The following is a 21,786-nucleotide window of genomic DNA, read 5'->3' on the forward strand; positions in this document are numbered from 1 at the left end:
TATCCAGCTGTGTAAATGGGCAACATGTAAAAATTGTAAAATATGTAAGTGGCTCTGGATAAGAGCTTCTGATAAATAATGGAATGTGATTTAGAGGAATCACGTTAGCCCTGTAATCGTCAAGCAAAACAATGTGAGATTTTTCTCATCTGGGTGTGGCTGTGAACGGCATGGCTTTCTCATTGTGAGAGATCGCTAGTGGAAAAAAAAAAAACATAGGCGAAGCACTCCCTGGAGGAGAACCAAGCCATTTGTGTCCCACGGCATACTGTAATTCCTCTTGGTTTTGTGAGTGCAGTGTCAGGGATCCAGTCGTCTCCTGCTGTTTTCAGTCAGAACAGCACAGCTGAGAGCTCATGGACTCTGTTCATTGCTCATTATGCTGTCTCACGCGGCGACTGAAGAGTTTGTGGAGAGGTCGCTAACTCCCGGTGCTCCCAGAACTCTCCAGTACTGCACTTATTCACGATGGTAAACTGTAACAGACGCTTCACCTCGCAGCAAACGGCATCCATCCATCCAGAGGCAGAGATTATCCTCCTTAAAGTTCTTTTTTCCTGCTGTGAACACACACACAGGCAAGGGGGCGGCAGTGTGGCAAACTGGTAAAATGCAGGGCTTGTATCCAAAAGGTGGACGATTCGATTCCCTGCTGGAGCACTGCGGTATCCTCAGGCAAGGTACTTAACCCACGATTGCCTCAGTAAATATCCAGCTATATAAATGGGTAACATGTAAAAATTGTAATGTAATGTATGTTGCTCTGGATAAGAGTGTCTGCTAAAATGACAGTGTAAAAAATGACAGTAATGTAGTGATAGTCATGAATATCAAGTGTGCAGCATCAGACAGTTTGCACCTGTATTGTGGGGCACTTAATGTTTACCTCCAGTTTTCTCTCCATCCCTCCTTTCTTGTTATCTTAAACCTGCCCTGGCTTTTTTGCCCACATATTTTAAATGGGCTGACACGCGTATACCCAGGAGTGGAGATGTCCTGAGTTCATTTAGACTGGCAGTGTGGCTAACAGCAAAGGGAATATCAATATCTGTTGACATATTTCAGACATTTTATTTGCTCGGAGTCACAGAGATTAAAACAATTGAGCGATGAAACAAACTCATACATACAACCTCACTGTGGTCTAGCCCTGGGCAAAGGCAATATTGATACTGTCAGAGTGAGCATTAATATGCGTTGCCTGGTGGATATTAACGTCTTATCTGTGAGAGCCTGATTATTTATGAGTGCCATTAATCCATCTCAGACACATGTTTTCTCTCATTCGGCTCATGTAATCCCAGGCGTCCATGACCAATGGGGTCATTTTTATCACTGTGGGTCACCTTAACCCTCTTGTGTTGAATTCATCACTTGGTGGGAGAGTCCATGGTGACAACAGGGGAAATATGGAAAAATGTCCTTTTAACAAGGGTTAGCTGCAGAAGAATTAAGGCACCACATTTTTGAATGCATTGTAACCTAAGCTTTGTTCTCATTTATCAGGATTGGTACTCTCCCCATGGAAATGGTAATTTTTTCAATTTAAGCCTCATGAAGTGTGAGAAATGGGAGCTCATTTACAGCAGAGATGCCTTTGTCCCTCCCCCTGAAGTTATGGACACTTGGCTCACTCATAGCCGCTGTACTGGGGTCAGTTGTCAGCTTTATTTGTGGTGCAGCTGTGCTTGCTGTCTAGTTCTGTGTTGTGTAAAATGACTTTGTCATATAAAAGCTTACGTGTTTGATCTTAGTAGTACCAGACCATCATGTCAGATTGAGTAGAGTTCTTTCTATTTTTATCAAACCGTGTATATCATATCTTTAACTGTCTGGCAGGGCAATAAAGGACTCTAAACGCCTGCTGTAGAGTCCTGTTATACAATATCCTTATAAATATCCTCAGGGATTTCTTTATAGGGCAGAAATATGGAGAGGAGTTTCCATATCAGTATTGGTCACAAAGCTGACATTTCCTGTCAGATAAGGCTTTGTGTTCCTGGTGACTCTGTCTTATAAACATGGAGAAATGCAAGGGAAGCACATTTTGATTCAAATACAGGGATTTTTAGGCGTGAATTGCACCTTGTTCAAACATCTTGACTTGACAGATCTCCAGATCGTTCTCTCTCTGTCTCTCTTTCTCTTCCTCTGAAACATTCATCTCTCTCCCTCTCCCTCTCTCCCTCTGAAACACACTCATCCTCTCTCTCTCTCTTTCTCTCTCTCTCTCTCTCTCCCTCCCTCCCTCCCTTCCTCTCAAACACACTCATCATCTCTCTCCCTCTCCCTGTCTCTCCCTCTCTCTCTCTTTCTCTCCTTCTGAAACACACTCATCCTCTCTCTCTTGCTCTCGTACTCATCCTTTCTCCCTCTCTCCTTCCCAGCTCTCTGGAGGCTGCGAGCTCACCGTGGTGCTCCAGGACTTCAACGCTGGCTGCAGCAGCGAGCTGAGCATCCAGACGGGCCAGACGGTGGAGCTGCTGGAGCGGCCGAGCGACCGGCCCGGCTGGTGCCTGGTGCGGACCACCGACCGCAGCCCCCCCCAGGAGGGCCTGGTGCCCAGCAGTGCCCTCTGCATCTCCCACTCCCGCAGCAGCGTGGAGATGGAGAGCTTCTTCCCCGCGGGGAAAGGTAAGAACAGCTCGAGGGTTCGTGCACAACCAGCGGTTGGAAACACAGGGAAGTCTGCTAAAGTGTGCGGCTTATTTTTCTCAATACATTACATTACATTACATGCATTTGTCCAGTTAGACTCTGGCACCCCACTTTCCAATTAGTGTTGAACACCACACCCCAATAACAGCATTCAGCAACACAATTTCCTGAGAGTCTGTTTTCATGAAGACTGTCCTCAGAAAAGAGCAATGGAACTTACATTACATTCATTTCGGAGACGCAGAGCAATTTCCATCACAATAGAGCATAAGTGTATCCACTCAGTTTAAGCGAGCAACAGTGTCAGACCAGGCTCAGACCACTCCCAGACCAGTGAGTGAGAGTTTCTCTGCCACTGTTTCTCTGTAGTGTCTCTGAAACCCCACAGTGCTGCTTTTATGTTATATTTTCTCATGCCCATCAAGTTATGCCGTGGGCAGAATGGTAGAAGTTATTGCTGAACTATCATAATAAGTGACACAACATCAACCTGGTGAATTTGTTTATTATGCCTCACGGTAGAGTTGCGTGTGTATAAGTAAGTTACTGTGTATGGTGTGCAAAAAGTTATGAGGTGCCTGCCTTGTTTATGTGGGGGATACATAAGATCAACAGCTACTTTACGGTTGTTTTAATGAGTGTACTGTATTGTTGATGTAATGGAAATAACGCAAATGTCTCTTATGTGGTTCTTCGTGAATATTATTAGTACTTTCTCACCCAGTGATGTCATTCTTACTTCTCAGCTGTAAACACTGAAACCTCCCCTTCAAATCCTCTGGAGGGCGCTGTTGTTTTAAATAGCTGTCTATAGGATAAGGGAAAGATTTTATCCTTTACCTGTGTTTTTCCCTCCTAAAATTTTTTTTTACAAAGGCTCTGACAGAACCCAGTTTGGAGGTGCTGATGATTCTGACCTCAGTTGTGTTCTGTCTGTGAGTGTGCTGGCGTGAGTACAGTGAAGCCTTCATGGAAGAATCACTAGCCATTGTCTCCGCTCACAGCGGGAGGCTGATGGAGCTCTCATTCTTCTGAAGCAGGACTTCCTTTGTCTTCTGCTCCTCATTTCCCTTTGTTTTGCGGCTACCAATTTAAAACATCCTCCTCCGGAACGTTTCAATTTGGAGACGGAAAAAGGGCTGTTTGGTCCCCTCTGTGTCATCCTTGTTGAAAATACAGTGTGTCCAGACAGAGGAAAGGGAACTTGCTTTATTTTGCCTCTGTTGACTTTGTTGGGAAGGTCCCGGGGGGGACTGCAGGTACATTCAGCCTTGCGGTAATGTGTAACATGAAACTGGGTGTAAAAGCGAGCTCCCTGATGTAATTTGTTTTTGGTTGAATGGGGAATTTTCATGTATAATCCCCTGTTTTCTTGGAAGTTTCATTGTCCGTGCAGCAAACAAAGAAACCATATATGCATTGATTGCAGCTGGCGGGGTAATAATGATTCTGAAGTGTTTTCAGTATTTTTCATAGTTTTGACATATTTATGAGTAAGCAATTACAGTGGTTAAAGTGATAATTTGTCATGCTCTTGGTTAGACCAGACGATGTTTATTCCCTGTTTTTTATGATTGGAAGGGAGGGGGTGCTTGTTGTATCCCGTTTTAAATTTGTCATTAATCAGTGAGCACATGGTGTATATAGATTGAGGGGCTACGCATCAGCATATCGTAGATATATCTAATATTTTATGTCTATGTCATAAATAGAACCCATAATCCATAGTGAAAGTATATTATAGCAGAAAGAAATTAGATGGATTGTAAAATATTGGCTGCCAGTGGGTTGTTGGTGTTTTGAAGTTGTTACAGTGAGCCTAATTCAGCTTCCTCTTTCACACAGTTTCCTGTGTTTAAAAATAACATGATTCCTGTTGTCAGTGAGTCTTAGTGACAACTGGGATTTGTTTGTGGGGAGAGCTGCATCTGCAAAGTCGGAAAAAAGTTTTTCTCTATAATAAAATGAGCATGTTTTCAAGTCTAAAATAACAGCAGTTAAAATAATAGTTTCCAAATTTGAATATTAGTCTTGTTCCATTCCTTACTCACTTCCTTGGTATATTTGCCATTTGAAGCTGAAGCTTGAAGGTGAAGCACAACCCATTCCCCTTTTAGATTTCTTTTTACATCTCAGTTCATACTTCACACTCCTTGACTTTAAGTGTGTGAACCGTGTGGACCATTTCAAAACAACACTCGCTATGTTATCTTATTAAACAAATAACACTTCCTTGTGAATATGGCAATAGCTTGTGCAAATAGTCTGTGCTGCTAAAAGTAGTTTTACTCTTCATTTCTCATAGAAATGCGGTAAAGCCCAGTTGCTGTGCTGTGTCTGATTTTCTAAACTGATTATAACAGTATAGTTAAGTTCTGATGACACAAACAGACAGAAGGTTGTAAATACGGCAACCTAAAAAAAGTCTAAGAAAAATCTAAATCTACTCTTTATGGAAAAAAATCAAGCGGCTATACCTTGAATGACTAACAAAGTGATGTTATGCCACACCAGGTACATAATGGAAAAAATCTGACCAAGGCTTGGTTAGATAGTGGGGTGAAGAGAGAGAGCTGAGCCAAAGAGAAGTGCTACGCATTCAAGGGCACCTGCAAGTAGCAGGCATCTGACAGTCAGCTGAATGCAGAGTCTCCTGCACTGAAGGGTTTAAGTCTGCAAGTAGTTCTGCTTCTGAAGATTTCCTTTCTCTCGTCCTCGCTGCCGTGCATGGAGAGCGCCGTCCTCCTTTTCTCATGCTGTTGCGGAGCGTTGTGTAAACTCAGCAGAGCTCTGAAGGCTGCGCTTCTGTGTCAGGGGCGGGCACGCCCCGCGCCCGGGCTCCCGAAACCTACCTACAGGCAGAGAAATGAGTGCCCTCAGAATTACGTCTTCACTGCAGTGTGTGTTTAAATCCCCATGTGAGAGTGAGGAAGGGCACACACGCACAAAACACAGCTCTCACAAGGGCTGATATCAGTTCGCTGAACCAAATAACATTAATTTCAGCTGTGTTGTGATACATCAATGTGTTCTTTCACAACTAGTCCATCGACAGTACAACAGATTGACTATGCAACAGTAGACTATCTATACCACTATGCTAGCCAATCTAAACTACACTACACTGTCATTACGATGTCAGGGGCGTATTGTACAATCCTACTGTCATTGAAAGCTGATCATTTGCATTTAGATTTCCCCTTACATAGAGTCGTAATACTGTGTTTATGCATTGACCTGTTTATAGCTGAGACCAAGATACCTTTATCAGACTTGGTCCAGGGCAAGGAAGTGAGAGTTAGTTTAGTGGAGAGTGTGGTTTGTTATTATCTTGAGCTCATTTGCTTTTGTGGTGTATATTCCACGCAATGACACGGCACAATGCAAATCAAAAGGCAATTCCTATTTACAGCGTCTCAATATGGAAAGCAGAACAGAGTTCCAGAAGTTATTCAGTTTCATATCAGGTGTGCATCTTTCCCCAGAGAGAGCCTGGACCAGAAATGCACTGATGGATAAGCTAGCAAACAGTTAGCATGTAAAAACTGTGTTTTGCAGTATATTTAGAAGGCATACTCATTTTGATTACATTACAAAAAACTGCACAGTATGAAAACACAAAGATTTTTTTCTTTGGTATAAAAACTGGTTCTTCCCAAGGGTTGAGAGTACAGTGAAACTGTAAAGATTTGGTGATAGAATGCTGAAGCATTTCATTTCTTTGCCAGCCAGATCAGCACGTTACGTGCCCTTGGTTTCCAATGGGGCGGTTTTATTCAGATGCACTAACTGGCCAATTAGTGCAGGATGTATGTGTGTGAGTCACAGGACGAACTGAATGGGATCTGTGGAGGGAGTCTGGCTGCAGTGTATTACCAGGTGCTCTGAAGTGTCAGACATGAAGCTGCTGCTTCCCTTCATCTCCTCTCTGTGTCTGCTGCTGAAACACAGCACATTCATCAGGCCAGCAGACCCCCTTGACATGGTTCTGTGAACTGCAGCACACGTGTGTGTGTGTGTGTGTGTATCTGTCTGTGTCTACGGGGGTATGTGTGTCTCTGTGAGTGTGTGTGCATGTGTCTGTGTGGTTGTGTCTCTCTCTCTATGTGCGTGTGTGTGTATTTGTGTCTACGTGTTTGTTGATGTATGTTTGAATGATTCTGTGTCTATGTGTGTGTTTGTGTCTGCGTGCGTGTTTGTGTGTGTGTGTGTCTACATGCGTGCATGAGTTTCTGTCTGTGTCTACGTGTGTATTTAGTGTGTATGTGTTTGTGTGTGTATGTCTGATGGTGTGTGTATATGTCTGTGTGTATGTCTGTGTGAGAGAGACCTTGCAGAGCGCGCAGGAACGGGAGGAGTAGATGAAGGACTTTCATTGTCTTGCCCGTAGCCAGTGCCCCTGCCTCTGTGGAAAGTGGGGCAGCAGCAGGACTGCAGTACCGGTATCTGCAGTACCCTGGTTTCCATGCTCTGGCCTAACTTTCAGGTGTGTCACTCCTGCTGTGTTGCGGTTGGATACCAGGCACTGCTTCCAGTCCCGGGCTCATCCTGTCTCTGCAGTCACTTATTTATTTGCTTAGCTGGCACAGTGTGCAATGTTTTACCTGAGTGCTGATGTATACAGTGCATCGTATCATGTTCATGTGAGTTTGTTCATGAGTAATCCGTGGGCAGTGCAAAACTGTCATCACACACAAACATAAATAGAGAATACATGTTAAAACTGCTATATACTACACTACAATCCAGTAGCTGCTAAATACTACATTTAAAGTATTATTGGTCGTGTTATTATTCCAAAACGGAGTGATTTCTTATGCAGTGAATCTATAGAATGAATAGCAGGATTGAACATGAAGGTGGTGTTATACGAGGATAAGCAGAAGATAACCTATGCTCCTTTGACCTCATTTGAATCTGGTGATGGAGAATAGCAAAATTCTAGGAACTTTGCAGTAATTTCATGACATCACACCCGCCCCTGTCATTCATATAGATTATTTGCAATATGCAAGTAGCGTGTCACATAATTAATTTTTAAGTGGGTTGTCACATATTCAGCCAACAGTCCATAGCAGAAGCCTGTTACACTTGAAGCCCAATATCCCTGGCATATGTCATGGAAGTGTTTCGACACATCAGAGGACTTTGTCTACAAGTCTGTGTGACTGTCTCAGCAGTTGGCAGACAGGCAGGCTGCTTTCAGCAGTGCCTTTGTCTACGGTAGTGTAACATGAGTCTGTATTTTCCCCAGACTGCTCTCTCAGTGAGGAGGCAGTGAGTAGTGCGGGGAGCCCGGCCCCGCCTCCCACATGGCCCCTCCCCTCAGTAGAGACAGTCCCTGACTTACTGGAGCGGACGGATTTGAGAGCAGAGATTCGCCGGTCTGGACTGCAGTCAGGGCTGCGTGTGGATCCTCTCCCCCCCATTCTTCTTCCCGCTGGGCTTTCCCTTTGCCATGCGAGTGTCTGGGCAGGATGAGCGGGAGGAATTGCTGTTCCTGCTGCCCCTGTTTTGGCTGGCTCCTGGAAAAGTGTGACTGCTGTAATGTGGCAGGTGCGTAAGTTTCGCTCACTCCACCGGCTGTAGGGTTCCAGGAACAGTGCCAGTGATCTGGAATGGGGCTACGCTTCTGGAACACAAAAGGTTCTGTAGTGGGTGTGGAGGTTCTGGAATGGTGTCAAGGTTTCAGAACAGTGATAAGGTGGGTGGGAAGAGGTGGGTGCTGCTCCACACTTGAGCTTTTCTTTAAAAGAGAAAAAAAATGTTTCAGTCCATGCTCAATGACTCTGTGTATTGTTTTGTAATGGGTTGTCAGAGAAGTGTAATTTCATGTGATGAAAATTAGATCTGCATTGATGCTTACAGTGGTGAACTAGGCAGACTGTAGTGTAATGTTAACAAACATTAAAAAATGTATTCCCAGGCTGAGACAAAGTATATCTTTTTCTTTTGTATCAATATACCAGTATAGGAACTGTGTGCTTATCTGAGGCATTTTTGAATACATCAGCATCTAAGTTAATTTAATTGTGTGGTGCAGGTGAGAAATGGGCTAACTGGTGCAGTAGCATGACTTCATTGCTGTGTGTCTCACCGTTGGACAGAGTTGTTCTGTATCCTTTGATTTGGAGAAGAGAATTAACTCTGCCATTTCAAAGCAAACCAGGGTGGGAACAGCATACTTTGCGTTTTGTGTCTCTTATCTCCTGGCTTTGGTTCAGTGATAACCTTGAGGAATTTCGCCGTGTTGGGGTGTTACGCTCTCAGAGTCGCCGACGTTCAAAACGGGAAACGTTTCCTTTTCTTGTTTTATTTACGTCCTTCCTTTGCTTTCTGTTCGTGTGTAGAGCTGGCTGCCTTCCTCACGGCTGGGGGGGGCGGGGGGGTAGGGGGGAGATGACAGAGGCGAAGTGGCACTCTGCCCCGCGCTAATGTGACCTAAACCGCTCGCTCATTAGCTATTAACCCAGGAAGCCTTTCCTGCGCAGTGACTGATAAGGTGGACAGTAGTGGTAATGATCGCTCCCTCGGAGAGCAAAACACAGATGAAGTGGGCTAGGTTTAAAATCAACAACCGCTGCATCATGCTAATGGCAAAGATCCTCTGTTGAAAGCTAAATAAAAGACAAATGGATGGTTTTTTTCTGCATAACGGGCAGCGGTCTTTGTAAATAAAATAAAAATGGTAAGCAGTCCTGGTATATTATTACGTGGCTGTGATTACACTGTACAACAGATACACTACACAATATCAGTCTGGCTGCAATATCACTGTATAGCTCTGTTGTTACTTTTTATAGAACTCCATGCACCTCCAAGCAAGTCTGTTTTTTTCCCTTAACTTAGTTTCTTGATAATGAAGGCAAAAATAATCAAATACTGTAGCTTCTGAAACTGCATCAGCCGCTGATCTCCTTTCATCTCATTGATTTGAACAGGATCCTGTCTTTGAAGAGGACTGTTAGGGGAAATGTTGTGAGCAATGGGCAACTGAGAATGGGGAAACATTTTAACTGCTATCATACAAGGCGAATAAAATGTACCTTAGCCTCTTTGTAAGCAGTTTTTGAGTTATTTTTTGACTACAGGGGTAAAGACCTAGATAACTGCTGAATCGGCAGGAGGCTGGCATACTTCGCCCCCCCCCCCCCCCCCCATGTCCCATTATGAGGCAAAGAGACAGCTTTTAAAATATGTATGATACATCAGAACATCTTTCAAGATTGTTTGTTGTTGAGACTCCAGCGGAACTATGAGGAAATAAATTGCACAATGAGGCTGTAATGCTGTTGGTGCCTCATAGAAAAACAATGGGGACAATAGGGTTATGCCAGGAATTCCTACATACCAATTCTAAGACGCAAGTGATGGATGGTAATTATGTGGACCGTCCATAATCCTGGCATGAGTGTACAGATAACTTATCTTAAAGTTCCACGTCCAATAAGATGGGACGCTTCCGAGTTGGGTTATTAGAGTTCCAGGTACAGAGTGAGTGCTCAGAAAAATAGGATTCCGGTAATTCAAATGCAAATTGAGAGAACAGTTTCAGCACTGTTGCTGTGAGGTGGGGGAGTGCGTGGTCAGGAAACGGGGAGGCCGGAGGGTTCCAGCGTGACTGAAGAGAACAGGTTGATCAGGTGCGTTTAACCAGCCGGAAGTGCTTCTTCCTTTCATCACCTGAGTGCTGTAGGAGCTGCCTGTGTCTGTGATAGCCCTGGGGGCCAGTTCACGTGGTGTGAAGGCTGTGAGCTTGCTGCTCGTAACCGCTGTTTGATTTAACTGAAAGTCATAATGTCCAGATGTTTTACAGCATAGTGATAACATGAGAAGGAAGCATGTCTTTGCAGTTGTATTCCTACATTCAAAACCTGTGGGACTGCATAGTTTACATTACATTGCTGTACAGTATCTACGGTGTGTGAACAATCAATGATATTTCAGCTCTAAAAGCAGGTATTATACCCATTTTTGTGCTATTATGATAGCTTCTTGCTATTATACTAATGCATTACTCTAGTGTGATGTGGTTGTTGGTGTACCTGTTAGAAGGAAATAATCCAATTCCAAAAATTCCAAGTATTTATCACTACCATTAACATTATTTTTGGTGCTTTTAAGCAAGTGTAGTGCTTCTCCCTTAAGATATAGTGTTATTTTCAGAGTTCAGAACAGAATGAAAGTTTGAAGAAGAGCAGGTGAGGCTCCACAAAAGGAAGCAACGATGTATTTTTTGTAGAGGGGTTTTGGGGGTCCTTCACCACCAGAGACCCTTCTTAAAAAAAACTCATTTTTCCACAGAGACTTCCCAGCAGCCCTGGCTGAACCTCAGTCTCTGGGGCTATTGTGTGGATGGTGGTGTAGTGAGAGGAAGCCTCAGTCATTACGGGAACTCTCTTTAGAGCAGCCTAATGGTTGGATCGGTGGTTGATGGCCGGTGTTTATCCTCGGCATTCCAAAGCAGATTCTTAGAAACGCACTCAAGGTCACTCCACAGCCTGTCATCTTATCATAGTGGCTTTGTGTCACAGCTTTCAGTCAACCCTGTGCATATATGCACTGCAGTGATTAAACAGCCTGCTTTTGTTTGACATGTTTATTCTTGCTCAAAATTATGCATGTGAATACCTTGTTATTCAATCAGAAAAAAAAGACAAAACTGATATTCAGAAACCCTTTATGCCAAGGTTTCTGAATTTTACAGTCTTTGCAAAAAATCTTGTTCCCGGCTGGTGTTCTTGCAAAGGTTGACCATGTGCAGTTGTTCTCACCACTGTCAAAATAGTATCATTCCGGTGGTGGCTTAAGTTGATGACACATCTAAACCAAAATGTCATGAAATTTTAATTCCGTTATGTCAAACTTTCTGCTTAAATTTCTTTGGCAGTTTCAGCCCTTACATTTAATTACATGTTTTATATATATATATATATATATATATATATATATATATATATAAAAGTATAATGTTTTTTAACTACAGGAGAACCTTCTTACACTGACCGGATTGGTGCACTCATGCAAAAAAGCGGAAGTGCTCCTTCTGTTTGTATTCCTGCCTTTGTTGTTGGTGAAATCAACTGTGTGATGCAGCCAGTATATTGCACTGAGCATAGAGATTGCCTTGCAGGTGGAGCACGGAAGGACAGCAGGTACAGTGTGTGTGGGGAGCGAGGAAACGATCATCCTCGCGCCGTCTCTCCGCCTGGCCATTAAGCCAGCGAGATGAGCCTGATACGGAGTGAGGGCTAATGGTCGGGGGAGAGGAGAGGAGCCATCTCCGTCACTCGCACGCTCGCCCACCCGTCCCCTGTCGATAGCAGGTCTGAGCCCACGACCGCCTCTCAGACTGCTGTTTACAAGTCATTTGTCTGTTACCACAACATGGGCTCCATGCAGTAGCAAACACAACCAAACACGTCTGGTTTCACCTGTCCTAAACTGATTCTAATGCTTCTGAAGATTTAGATGAAGATGTATATTTTCTTGCCTTTGTAGATGCCTTTATCCAGATTAGCCTTGTCAGCTTAATATTCTGCATATTATTAATTTTTTTTATAAAAACTCGATTTTTTTTTTTGTTTTTTTTTACAGAAGCATTTCAGGTTAAGTACCGCAGGGGTACTATGCAAGTGCCCCAGCAGGGACTCAAACCCGCACCCTTCTGGTTGAGGCCTGTTTTCCATACTCTGTAATGTCCTGTGAAATAGCCAGAATGACCTGTGCTCATCTGGGCTCTTTAAGCCGACCCAAACAGAGGTCCAAAGGTCCAATGTGGTGCAGTGCTCTTGTTAGCAGCCAAGAACCTTTCATGAGTTTATAACAGTACATGCAGTGTGGAGGAAGTGCTGATCACGAAAGCCAGCTCAGCAGACGCTATTAGGGGGCCACAGAAAGCAAGGGTTCCTTTAACCACCCTCTGTCTGCTGCTGAAAGTTTGACTTTACCCCCTGTGAGCAGGAAAATTTGGTCACTGCTCTGATAATGCTGCAGTGGTTCATATCTAACCACTGTGTCCCATGCGTTTTTGTACAAGGTCATTTCCCTTTAATGATTCATCCACCAAAAACACAGCAGTCAGCAGCCCAGCACTGAGATCTTTTGTGTTCTCTTTGGTGAGAGAGAAAATGAGCAGCAAGCCTTCATGTCGATGCATATTTCTCTTTCGCTGCTGTTTCTGTCAAACTGTCTTCTGCACTGAGGACTATTTGACTCAGACATACTGTAGGTGTGAATTCAATACAAATGGTGACCCTCTTGCTAACACCAAGCCTGCAAGTGTTGCAGTCCCTTTTTATATTTTCTGATGCAAGAATTTCAACTCCAAACAGTCGCTTGCTGTTTCCTAAGTGAGCGCAGTTTGACGAAAGCTCAAAGTGTGCACGGTTACAGTTGCAGTGTGGACGCAGACCCTCTCAGAAGTATGTCTGAGTAATGAGAGAAGCCGGTTCTGCCATTGTGTACCAAATCAGAATCAGCTCAGCGAACGAGCAGACTCTAAGGCCCGGACTCACTCTAAATGCTGTGGCGCTTTGTTCTTAAATTTGAATAATGGCTTTAGTTAGGAACTATTTTTCCAGAGTCATTCTCATTTTTTGTTCCTGTCAGTTGCAAGCAAAACTTTTTATAATGTTCCAAAAAAAAAAAAAAAGTAAAAAACAAAAAAGGTGCTTAAATGTATTCGATTGATTGAACGTGGGGCTAAAACTTGGTCCTGTACAAACCCCCCTGCTTGTGGTTATATACTGTGTGAACACTGTACTGGTGACACACTGTGGTGGACTTCATGTCACTCTCACCCCCATGCTAATTGCCTTTGACATGTTTTTCAACTACTTTTTATAACCCTCTTTCATCATCGACTGTCACGGCGACCGCAGGCTGCCCCAAACTGTAAATCATCAAATTCAAGAAGTGTCCTTTCTCTACACCTACAGCAGAAGCGTGTATGGCATTCTGCAGGTCCAATCCATTTACGAGAGTTAAAATTTCGGTAAGCTGTGGTGTATTTATGTTCGAATTGTGTGCGTTTGCCCGTGCGCGCGTGCGCGAGTGTGTGTGTGCTCTGTTGTTTTCCATAGTGCAGACTGGATGTTGTTCCTCGGTTTTTCGTTTTCCCTAATGGAGCTGCCCTTGGCTGCATTCTTTGTCTCTCACTATTTATCTGCTTTCTGAGCTGGTGAAACTGACTTTGTAGCTTATGTTGTGCACTGCCGGCTATGTTCTGATATTCCCCTGCCAAAAAATTAAGGCTGCAATTGTGTTGATGTAATAAATCTCTTATTTTGAAACCCCTGTGCCCTGTGCCAGAGCAAAGGATCAGAGGAATTTTACTGGCTGATGTTTCGGCTGATTTCTCATAATAGCGTTGGCTTTCGAGAATACATGCTAGGGTGTTCCTCTGTGGAAAGGGCCAGCCTTCTCTTCAGGAAGATCTGGAAAAAAAAAATCTGGAAATGAGGACCTACAGCAGACAAACTATATGTTTGTTCATGGCACAACTCCTTTTGGTGAAGGCTGGACAGATGCTGAGGAAATAGCATTTTGTTTCTGATTTTTTTTTCCTGTGTGTTCTCTGTAGACTGAAATTTGGGCTCCAGTCACCCCTCCTGCACTGTGTCCTATCAAATCTTGAGAAAGCACCGTGCCTCATATGGAGGTGTAAGCCTGTGGGAAACTGACGTGTTTCTGAGGTTGTAAGTCTTGCTACACATAGACTGTTAAGGGCTTTATCCATTTCTAAAAGGCATTTCGAAAGTCATGGGTGGGAACTTTACAAACAGAGTGTCAGCCCCCAAGAACAAAAACAAATGAACACTACCCCTTTGAGCATGTAGTTTAGTAGTTTTGTTGGAGTTGTGACAGCTCTTGGGACATACTTTACTCCATACTACTTTATACAGCATGTGCAGAAACCCAAAGCTATTCAAATAGTATCATTAAGAAATGAAGCAAGCAAATATTTCGGTGTTGAATTCCATAGCATGCCTTCACCTTGCTCTCACCTGCACTTTGTCCTAAGCAAATAAGAGACATTGTCATATGCCTGCTTTAGTATACATGGGACCCATTATAGCAAAAGGTGAAGAATACGTTTTTCTAAAGGAGAGAATTCAAAAGCAAAACCAGAGAAAACTAATGAAGTACATAGACTTCAGTAGGGTTTAATTAATTGCGCATGCCCCTTGACTTCCGGGTTCTCTCTCATTGAAGTTGTTCCTCTAGAATTTATGTCCAAATGGAATGAAGGCTTGTAAAGAAGTAAGGGGCAGAATCTGCTGTCTGAGCTCAGTGTTTGCAGATGTGCCATGTGACTGCCTTTGAAAGTGGAATGGACAAACGTGTCCATTCATAGCTTATAATTTGCTCTCAGATGGCACATGTCTTTGTGGAGTGTCCTAAAGGACCTCGTTTCAGTTCGGCCGTGGTCATGTGTTTTCTGGAGGGGATGCAGCTGGGATGAATTTCATTCAGTCAGTGAGGAAACTGTCCCTCTCGGCCGTGCACGAGCAACACGGTGCAAAATGTAAACCCTGCAGCTCCTCATCCGGTTTGACCAATTTCCCAGATTAACCTTGGTGTACGCACGAGGGTGAACTTTTGCCTGTGTACTGCGTTTTTTTGTTTTGTTTTAATATCAAAATCTATTCTTTGCTCCCCGCAAAGCAGAACTAAGCTCGTTTGGATCGGCGATCAGCAGTTTGAGTTCCGCCTGGGAGCGGCATTTTCTGCATGCACACTTGCGGTTGTTGAACCTCTATTTTTTTAAAAAGTGGGCTCCTTGTGAATGTGGCATTGATGTTTGTTTCCTGGCAGAGAGATATTTTGTCATAGTTTCTAGTTTGAAAAAGTGGACTCCTTGTGAATGTGGTGTTGATGCTTCTTCCACGACAGAGGGCTATACGATCCTAGTTCCCATTTAAAAAAAAAAAAAAAAAAATGTTTTATTCTGTTGCAGAGAGCTACTCGGTCAGCGGGCCGGAGGGAAAGACTGAGTCGGTGGCCACGCTACAGCCTCAGGCCTCCATGAGCTCCATCCAGACGAGCTCCCCGGGGCCCAAGCGCTCTGGCAACACGCTGAAGAAGTGGCTGACCAGCCCGGTGCGTCGGCTCAGCCAGGGCAAGGCCGACAGCGGCGTCAAGAAGATCCCCAGCAAGCCCAAGAAGCGGGACGGCCGCAAGAGCATCGACCTGGGCCTGCCCAACTTCGGCGAGAATGAGACCGCCACGCAGGATGAGAGTGCGGACGAGGTAAGGGGGGTGGGGCAGAAGGGGGGGTGGCGCCTGGTCTCGGCTGGCAGAATTTCAGGGAATTTCGTAGCGTGCCTCTCCTGGATAACCGTTTCCTGGAGGGCGGACTCCGCTGCCCTGTACAAGCTTTCATTTTAATTTTGCATGTCATGAAGTGAGGGCTCAAAAGTCTAAAAGCTCTGAATCAGTATCTGTCCAAACACATGATCACTGCTGGTTTTTTAACCATGTCCCTTATCCTGGAAACTGATCCCTCAAAACTGGTGTGATTCTACATTTTATCTGACCCAAGTTTGAACCCTAATCATCATGCAGGAGAGGGCATCTCATTAACTGAACCTTGAAAGATTTGCTGACAAGCCCACTCTGAAAGGAGCACCCTGCAGAATTCATTTTGAGGTTTCCATAAAATATCAAACATGAGATGTGTGTCACTGCCAGATATCTCTCTGTCATATATCCAAGGAAATTGATTTTCTTGGTTTTTCCATTTATGAAATAAATGAAGTGCAGTTTCTCCATTGTTCGAAGCTTACTATGTTCACCTTTCATGTTACAGATACTGTACCTTAGCAACAGATAGGTGAGATGGCTGAGTAAAATGGCACCGTTTTCAGATGACTGCATTCTTATGGGAGAGTTTTCCTCTGTACCTCCTCCTCTACTGCTCTCCTTTCATTTACATGAACAGCTAGGCCCCTTGTTCTCACATCTTAAGCAGATCTGTTCACAAAATCCTGTGAATGGCCAGAATCACCACAAAAGCCCCCAAATCATTTGGGAACAGTTGGACCGGGTCGATGCACGCGGTTTGATCTTTCTGTGGCGGTCTGTGCTGCGTGGCGCACAATGCCATGCGACAAAGAAGTTACTGTGATGCGGGGCACCTCTGGTGAACTTCACGGTTTTGTCTGATTGGTCGGTTACAATGGGCCGCATTAATCTCTGCCGCTTCCCTCTGCAGCGGGGCCGGAAGGAGGGCCCTCTCTCCAAGCTGTCCTCCGGAATGCAGAGCGGAGGAGAGGAGGAGCCCGAGGACGAGTCGCACACGCCCCTCCCTCCCCCCATGGAGATCATCAAGGATCCCTCCGCCCAGGACGAGAAGGTACGCACACCCCCCGCGTCACTGAAGAGGGGACCCTATCCCCGTCACGGGGTTATCACAGAGCAATCTGTCCGCTGGCCTACAGTCAGTTTTGCTCAGGGGACAGGGAGTTCAGTACCAACCCCCACCCCCACCCCCCCCCCCTTCCCAGCTGTTAACAAAGGAGGCATATGAATTGGCGAAGAATGCCTAGCTTCTGAACAGGGTAGTCTGGCTTCATCTGCAGTGTCATTCAGCACATGTTCATAATGTGGGAAGTCGCCTGCTGCCCTCCTGTCTCTCCCCTGCCAGCGTTGGGCCGACGCTGCTAGCTGATGAGAGGCAGCAAGACCGCCTCTGCTCTGCCCTAAGGCCTTGCCAGTCCCTGCACATTAATCCTCTATTTTCTCTCTGTGCGTTGTTCTGTCTTTCCCGGCCTTCTTCCAGCAGAGGGGCTCTGCCCTAACACACCGTTTCACCCCCTTTTGGAGTTCACCTCTTACGTTTGCCTCAGATACTTCTACAGAGACAAAGGATTTAGTGGAATTTAACGTCCGCTGTAGCAGCAGGTGGTCAGATCGATTATGTGATGCGCAAAGGCATTTGCGAGATGTATTCCGGATCTACTCCGCTTGTAATGCAGTTTGGCTTGTTTGCAGAGGCATTTGTCACGATGAGTTAAGGTCTGCGTCTGTTAACTGAAACTCAGAAGCAAGGGGTTAAATACTTCCAAAACCTGCTCAACCTGCTCCGGAACTCTTGCCAGGAATGTTTTACCTATTGCCACTAAAAACACACTGACAGCTACAGCACACCTCTTAGTTTTTTTTTTTTTTTTTACCTGTCACCTGTTAAGGAGCAGCCTGGCCAGAAAGCACATTTGCACTCTCCTAACTGGGTGATGGCTCCTTGTAACCCTTCCCTTTGAAAGCTTGACTCTGATTTATGCCTTCCTTCTCCCGCTTACCTGAGTGCTTATCTAATGACTGCCTATGTCTCTTTCCTCCCCTATTCCCTTCTCTCCGCCCTGCTAACACGCCCGTCCTGTTAAACCGTGCCTTGCAGTCCTCCGCATTGCTAGCCGCTCGGCAGGGTGCTGCCGACGTCCCCAGTGCCGCCGAGCTTGTCAGTGCAATAGAAAAATTGGTCAAAACTAAAATGGTAAGTGTGGCGTCATAGCAACGGCAGAGCCAGTACAGGTTTACGCTCCTGGTAAGACAGACAAGGGTAATGCATCTGATCAGCCTCATTGTAGAGAGAGAATTTTCCAGATTTCCCTTTTTTTCCAGCTTTTCCAGTTTAAAACCGGAAAGCCATTGACCATGCACTGTGAGAAAGGAGCAGTGATAGCTACTTGTAGTCATATTTACTAGACATAGCGATGTACTGTAAAATATGCACTGTGATTTTATTTTCTCATCAGTAGTCCTTTTGTGAAATTTATTTTGATGGTAGTGTATTACTGTTTACTCTAATCATTTTACATTGCTTCATTATACATCGGCGTCTCTGTCTTTCACATACGCATTTTCTAATATTGCATACTGTTGTAGGTCAAACGGCCTTCACCTGGTGCTAATAGATGGTGAAACCTCACCTTGAACCTGTGTGACCACTATACCAATTGCATGAAACAATGCAACGCAGGACTGCATTTACAGTAAACATAAATGTGCAGAATTGTGTTTACTGAAGAAGAGTCACTGTGTATCTTATTTAAAGATAAAGGTTTCCAGTTCAAGGGGAGAATGACACCCCCGTAAATATCTGAGTGCGTTTAGGAAAACACTGAGGGGTTTTCCACACAGCACCTGCGATATACTTCTAATAATTTCCATCCATATCACAAACCAAATTTCTTTCAGCTTTGAGAACAAGAGAAAACAGAATCTAACTCTACCATCTCTTTTAATGCCTTTTAGAGTTTATAGTCCTAGCACATGGTTGTTGTGATTCCCAAGTCAACAGAGCAGATTGCTCTTCTAAGCATTTCTTGAGGCCGCCAACAGGACAGTGCTTTCGTAACTGTGTGAGATCACAGCTGAGAAAAACAATGCTGTCTCTTCTCCCATGACAGACGCTGGAGCCAGGATTATATCAAGGCATCAGTGTCACGAGTCCACCTGACCAGACTGCAGGGCAGCCCACAAGCCCTGACAAGGAGAAGAGGGCCAAAGCCTTAAGCGGGCGCATGTAAGTCACCATGCTCTGCTTCCGGGTTCTCTGTGCAGTGATATTTAAAGAATACCTATGTATAATATATAATATAAAGATATTTAAAGAAATTGTTGGCTTATCCTCATGGCAGATTTAAGGTGTATTAGATGCTTATGGTGCTTGTCTGTGGAAGGGTGCATATTACAGAGCAGGGACGTCAGGTCTCATTTTCAAACGCATTGAATGGCGAAACATTCCGTAAGCAGCATTGATAATTCAGCCTCCCTGCTTTTCTTTTTTCTGCAGGTTTGTTCTTAACGAACTTGTGCAGACGGAAAAGGACTACGTCAAGGATTTGGGCATTGTGGTGGAGGTGAGTTTGAAAATATAATAAAATAAATAAACAGAATGAAAACAAAAATGAAGCACTCCCTGTTAGTCTTTCATGTACATGCATTTACAAAAAGATGCTCAGGCACTTTGACCGGTACCAGAAGTACCGTGTCTGCCAGGCTTTCTTTGCAGTGAGGCCCACCTATTGATGTCCAGGTAAAATATGAACATGAAAGAGGGTGGTTTTTGAGGCTCCTTAAAAACTGTACGTGTCTCATATCCTGGCTCTCAGTGTTGCCCCTGATGTCCTTGAATGATTTTAGTTGTGTAACGCCTCCTTTCTGTGGGAAGCATGGGTCACCTGAAATTGCACGGATGAGCTGTGGCCTCTGTGCATTTGCTCACCTCCTGCTGTTTTTTTCATTAAGTGTCACAGACATTGCAGTGACACTTAGTTTCATCTTACAATATTTTGTATCATAATTGGTCATTTTATTCTTTCATATTCCGGTTAAGATGAATTTCAGCGTTCTGCTTACATCTGGTTTCTGTGATTCTGTTGTGTTATTAACCTCGCTGCGTTCTGTGCGCTGTTTTCTCACAGGGATTTATGAAGAAAATAGAGGAGAAGGGAGTTCCTGAAGACATGAAAGGAAAAGACAAGATTGTTTTTGGGAACATCCATCAAATCTATGACTGGCACAAAGAGTAGGTTTTCAAACAGTCAGGATTTGACATGTTATGAGAAACCGGGGATGCTGAGGCTAATGTTTTTAGGAGGGCTGTTTTTATGACCAGTCTGATCTTTAGAGAAATGGCATCTATCTAACGGAGGCTGTGTTGTTCCTCTTGCAGTTTCTTCCTCGGCGAACTGGAGAAATGTCCTCAAGACCCTGACCTGCTCGCACAGCTTTTCATAAAACATGTATGTGTGTATGACTGGTCATGCCATCCGGTTGTGATTGAGCACAGCTGTGGTCAAGGACAGACAGTTCATAGCAGGCCTGCCCATACTCTGCCATAAGGAAAACTGGGATGTTGCTCTGAACATAGTGCAGATTTGACCTGTCTGAGTTGTCCACTGGCAGATACAGTGGAGCTTACTTAATATCCTCTTTGCATGTGGATGATATTAAGTGGGCATTATTTTAATGGGCTTTAAACATTAATGGGCTTAAACACCCCATGGTACTGCCAGGACCCAAGACTCTGAGACTGCTGATGGTAACATAACATCACTGTCCTGCCTACTTTCGTTGGCTGTTCATAATGTTTCTAAAGCTATGCTTTGTAGGAGAATATAACTGTCTTTGGGTAAATACATTATTTTCATACACATACACATAAAGGGCAAAAATGCTATAAATATCTATTGTGGAGAAACAATAACTCAGTTTTTGATGGTATTGAAATTCCATGTAACATTTAAACCATATGACAGTGGCAAGTGACATTAAGGGGGTTAGGATATTAAGTGAGGCAGCACTAACTTGGTTCAACTTTGTTTGGCAGTATGTAACTGAGAGTCCATATGGTCACCATTTAGGACTCCAGTGTGATTATGTCTGTCAGTGGATGGAATTGGTTTTGGCGCACACCAAAATACTTATCTGAGTTAGAACTGATCTCTTTGGCAATTTCTTCAGTAAACATACTACATAATGCATAATGTGGCTTTAGAGGTGAAATTATCATATACAGCTAATGCATGCTGTGTGAGAGATCAATTAACAGCTCTTTAAAGCTGGAGAATTTCCCTCTCAGTTGGAAAGAAACCCAGCGCATGGATGTGCTGCCCAGTACTGAGTTTTAGGAGTCCTCATTGTGTATTGTCAGCTGGGTTTGCAAAGGCTCATGGGTATAACTGCCTTTTTTTTCTTCACAGGAGAGACGGTTACACATGTACGTGGTTTACTGCCAGAATAAGCCCAGGTCTGAGTTTGTTGTCAGTGAATATGACTCGTACTTTGAGGTAAACATTTTCGTTTTTTCAAAACTGCTCACTGTGTTTTTGTCATTTGATCAACACTCTCTCAAAATGTTGGATTTTCCGTCCCCTGTAGATTTGTAAGGATAAGTGGAAATCAGTGAGGAATATTATTAGTTAAAGCTTTTCAGTGCAACTTTTGTCTTGAGACATAGTAATCGGTTTGCCCTTTAGTCACCCCTCCTAAATATCTTCCCTGGCGCACCTGTTCCATAGGAGATTCAGCAAGAGATAAACTCCAGACTGTCCATCAGTGACTTTCTGATTAAGCCAGTCCAAAGGATAACCAAGTACCAGCTGCTTCTCAAGGTAA

General features: G+C 44.1%; 1 protein-coding gene across 4 annotated transcripts in view; it reads left to right on the forward strand.

Annotated features, from left to right (window-relative positions):
- Positions 1–21,786, forward strand: part of kalrna (kalirin RhoGEF kinase a) — a 165,513-nt gene that overhangs the window by 124,554 nt on the left and 19,173 nt on the right. For 2 of the 4 annotated variants that reach the window (XM_036540637.1, XM_036540639.1), the window contains exons 34-43: positions 2,388–2,634; positions 15,620–15,912; positions 16,877–17,017; positions 18,062–18,157; positions 19,074–19,189; positions 19,460–19,526; positions 20,091–20,194; positions 20,342–20,411; positions 21,372–21,458; positions 21,690–21,782. In XM_036540637.1, coding sequence (XP_036396530.1) covers positions 2,388–2,634; positions 15,620–15,912; positions 16,877–17,017; positions 18,062–18,157; positions 19,074–19,189; positions 19,460–19,526; positions 20,091–20,194; positions 20,342–20,411; positions 21,372–21,458; positions 21,690–21,782 — 1,314 coding nt within the window. Of the gene's footprint in view, positions 1–2,387; positions 2,635–8,043; positions 8,215–15,619; positions 15,913–16,876; positions 17,018–18,061; positions 18,158–19,073; positions 19,190–19,459; positions 19,527–20,090; positions 20,195–20,341; positions 20,412–21,371; positions 21,459–21,689; positions 21,783–21,786 lie in introns of those variants that run through there. The other 2 variants (XM_036540641.1, XM_036540640.1) reach the window with 2 other exon arrangements.

The sequence above is a fragment of the Megalops cyprinoides genome, chromosome 11 (assembly GCF_013368585.1).
Source record: "Megalops cyprinoides isolate fMegCyp1 chromosome 11, fMegCyp1.pri, whole genome shotgun sequence".
NCBI lineage: Eukaryota > Metazoa > Chordata > Actinopteri > Elopiformes > Megalopidae > Megalops > Megalops cyprinoides.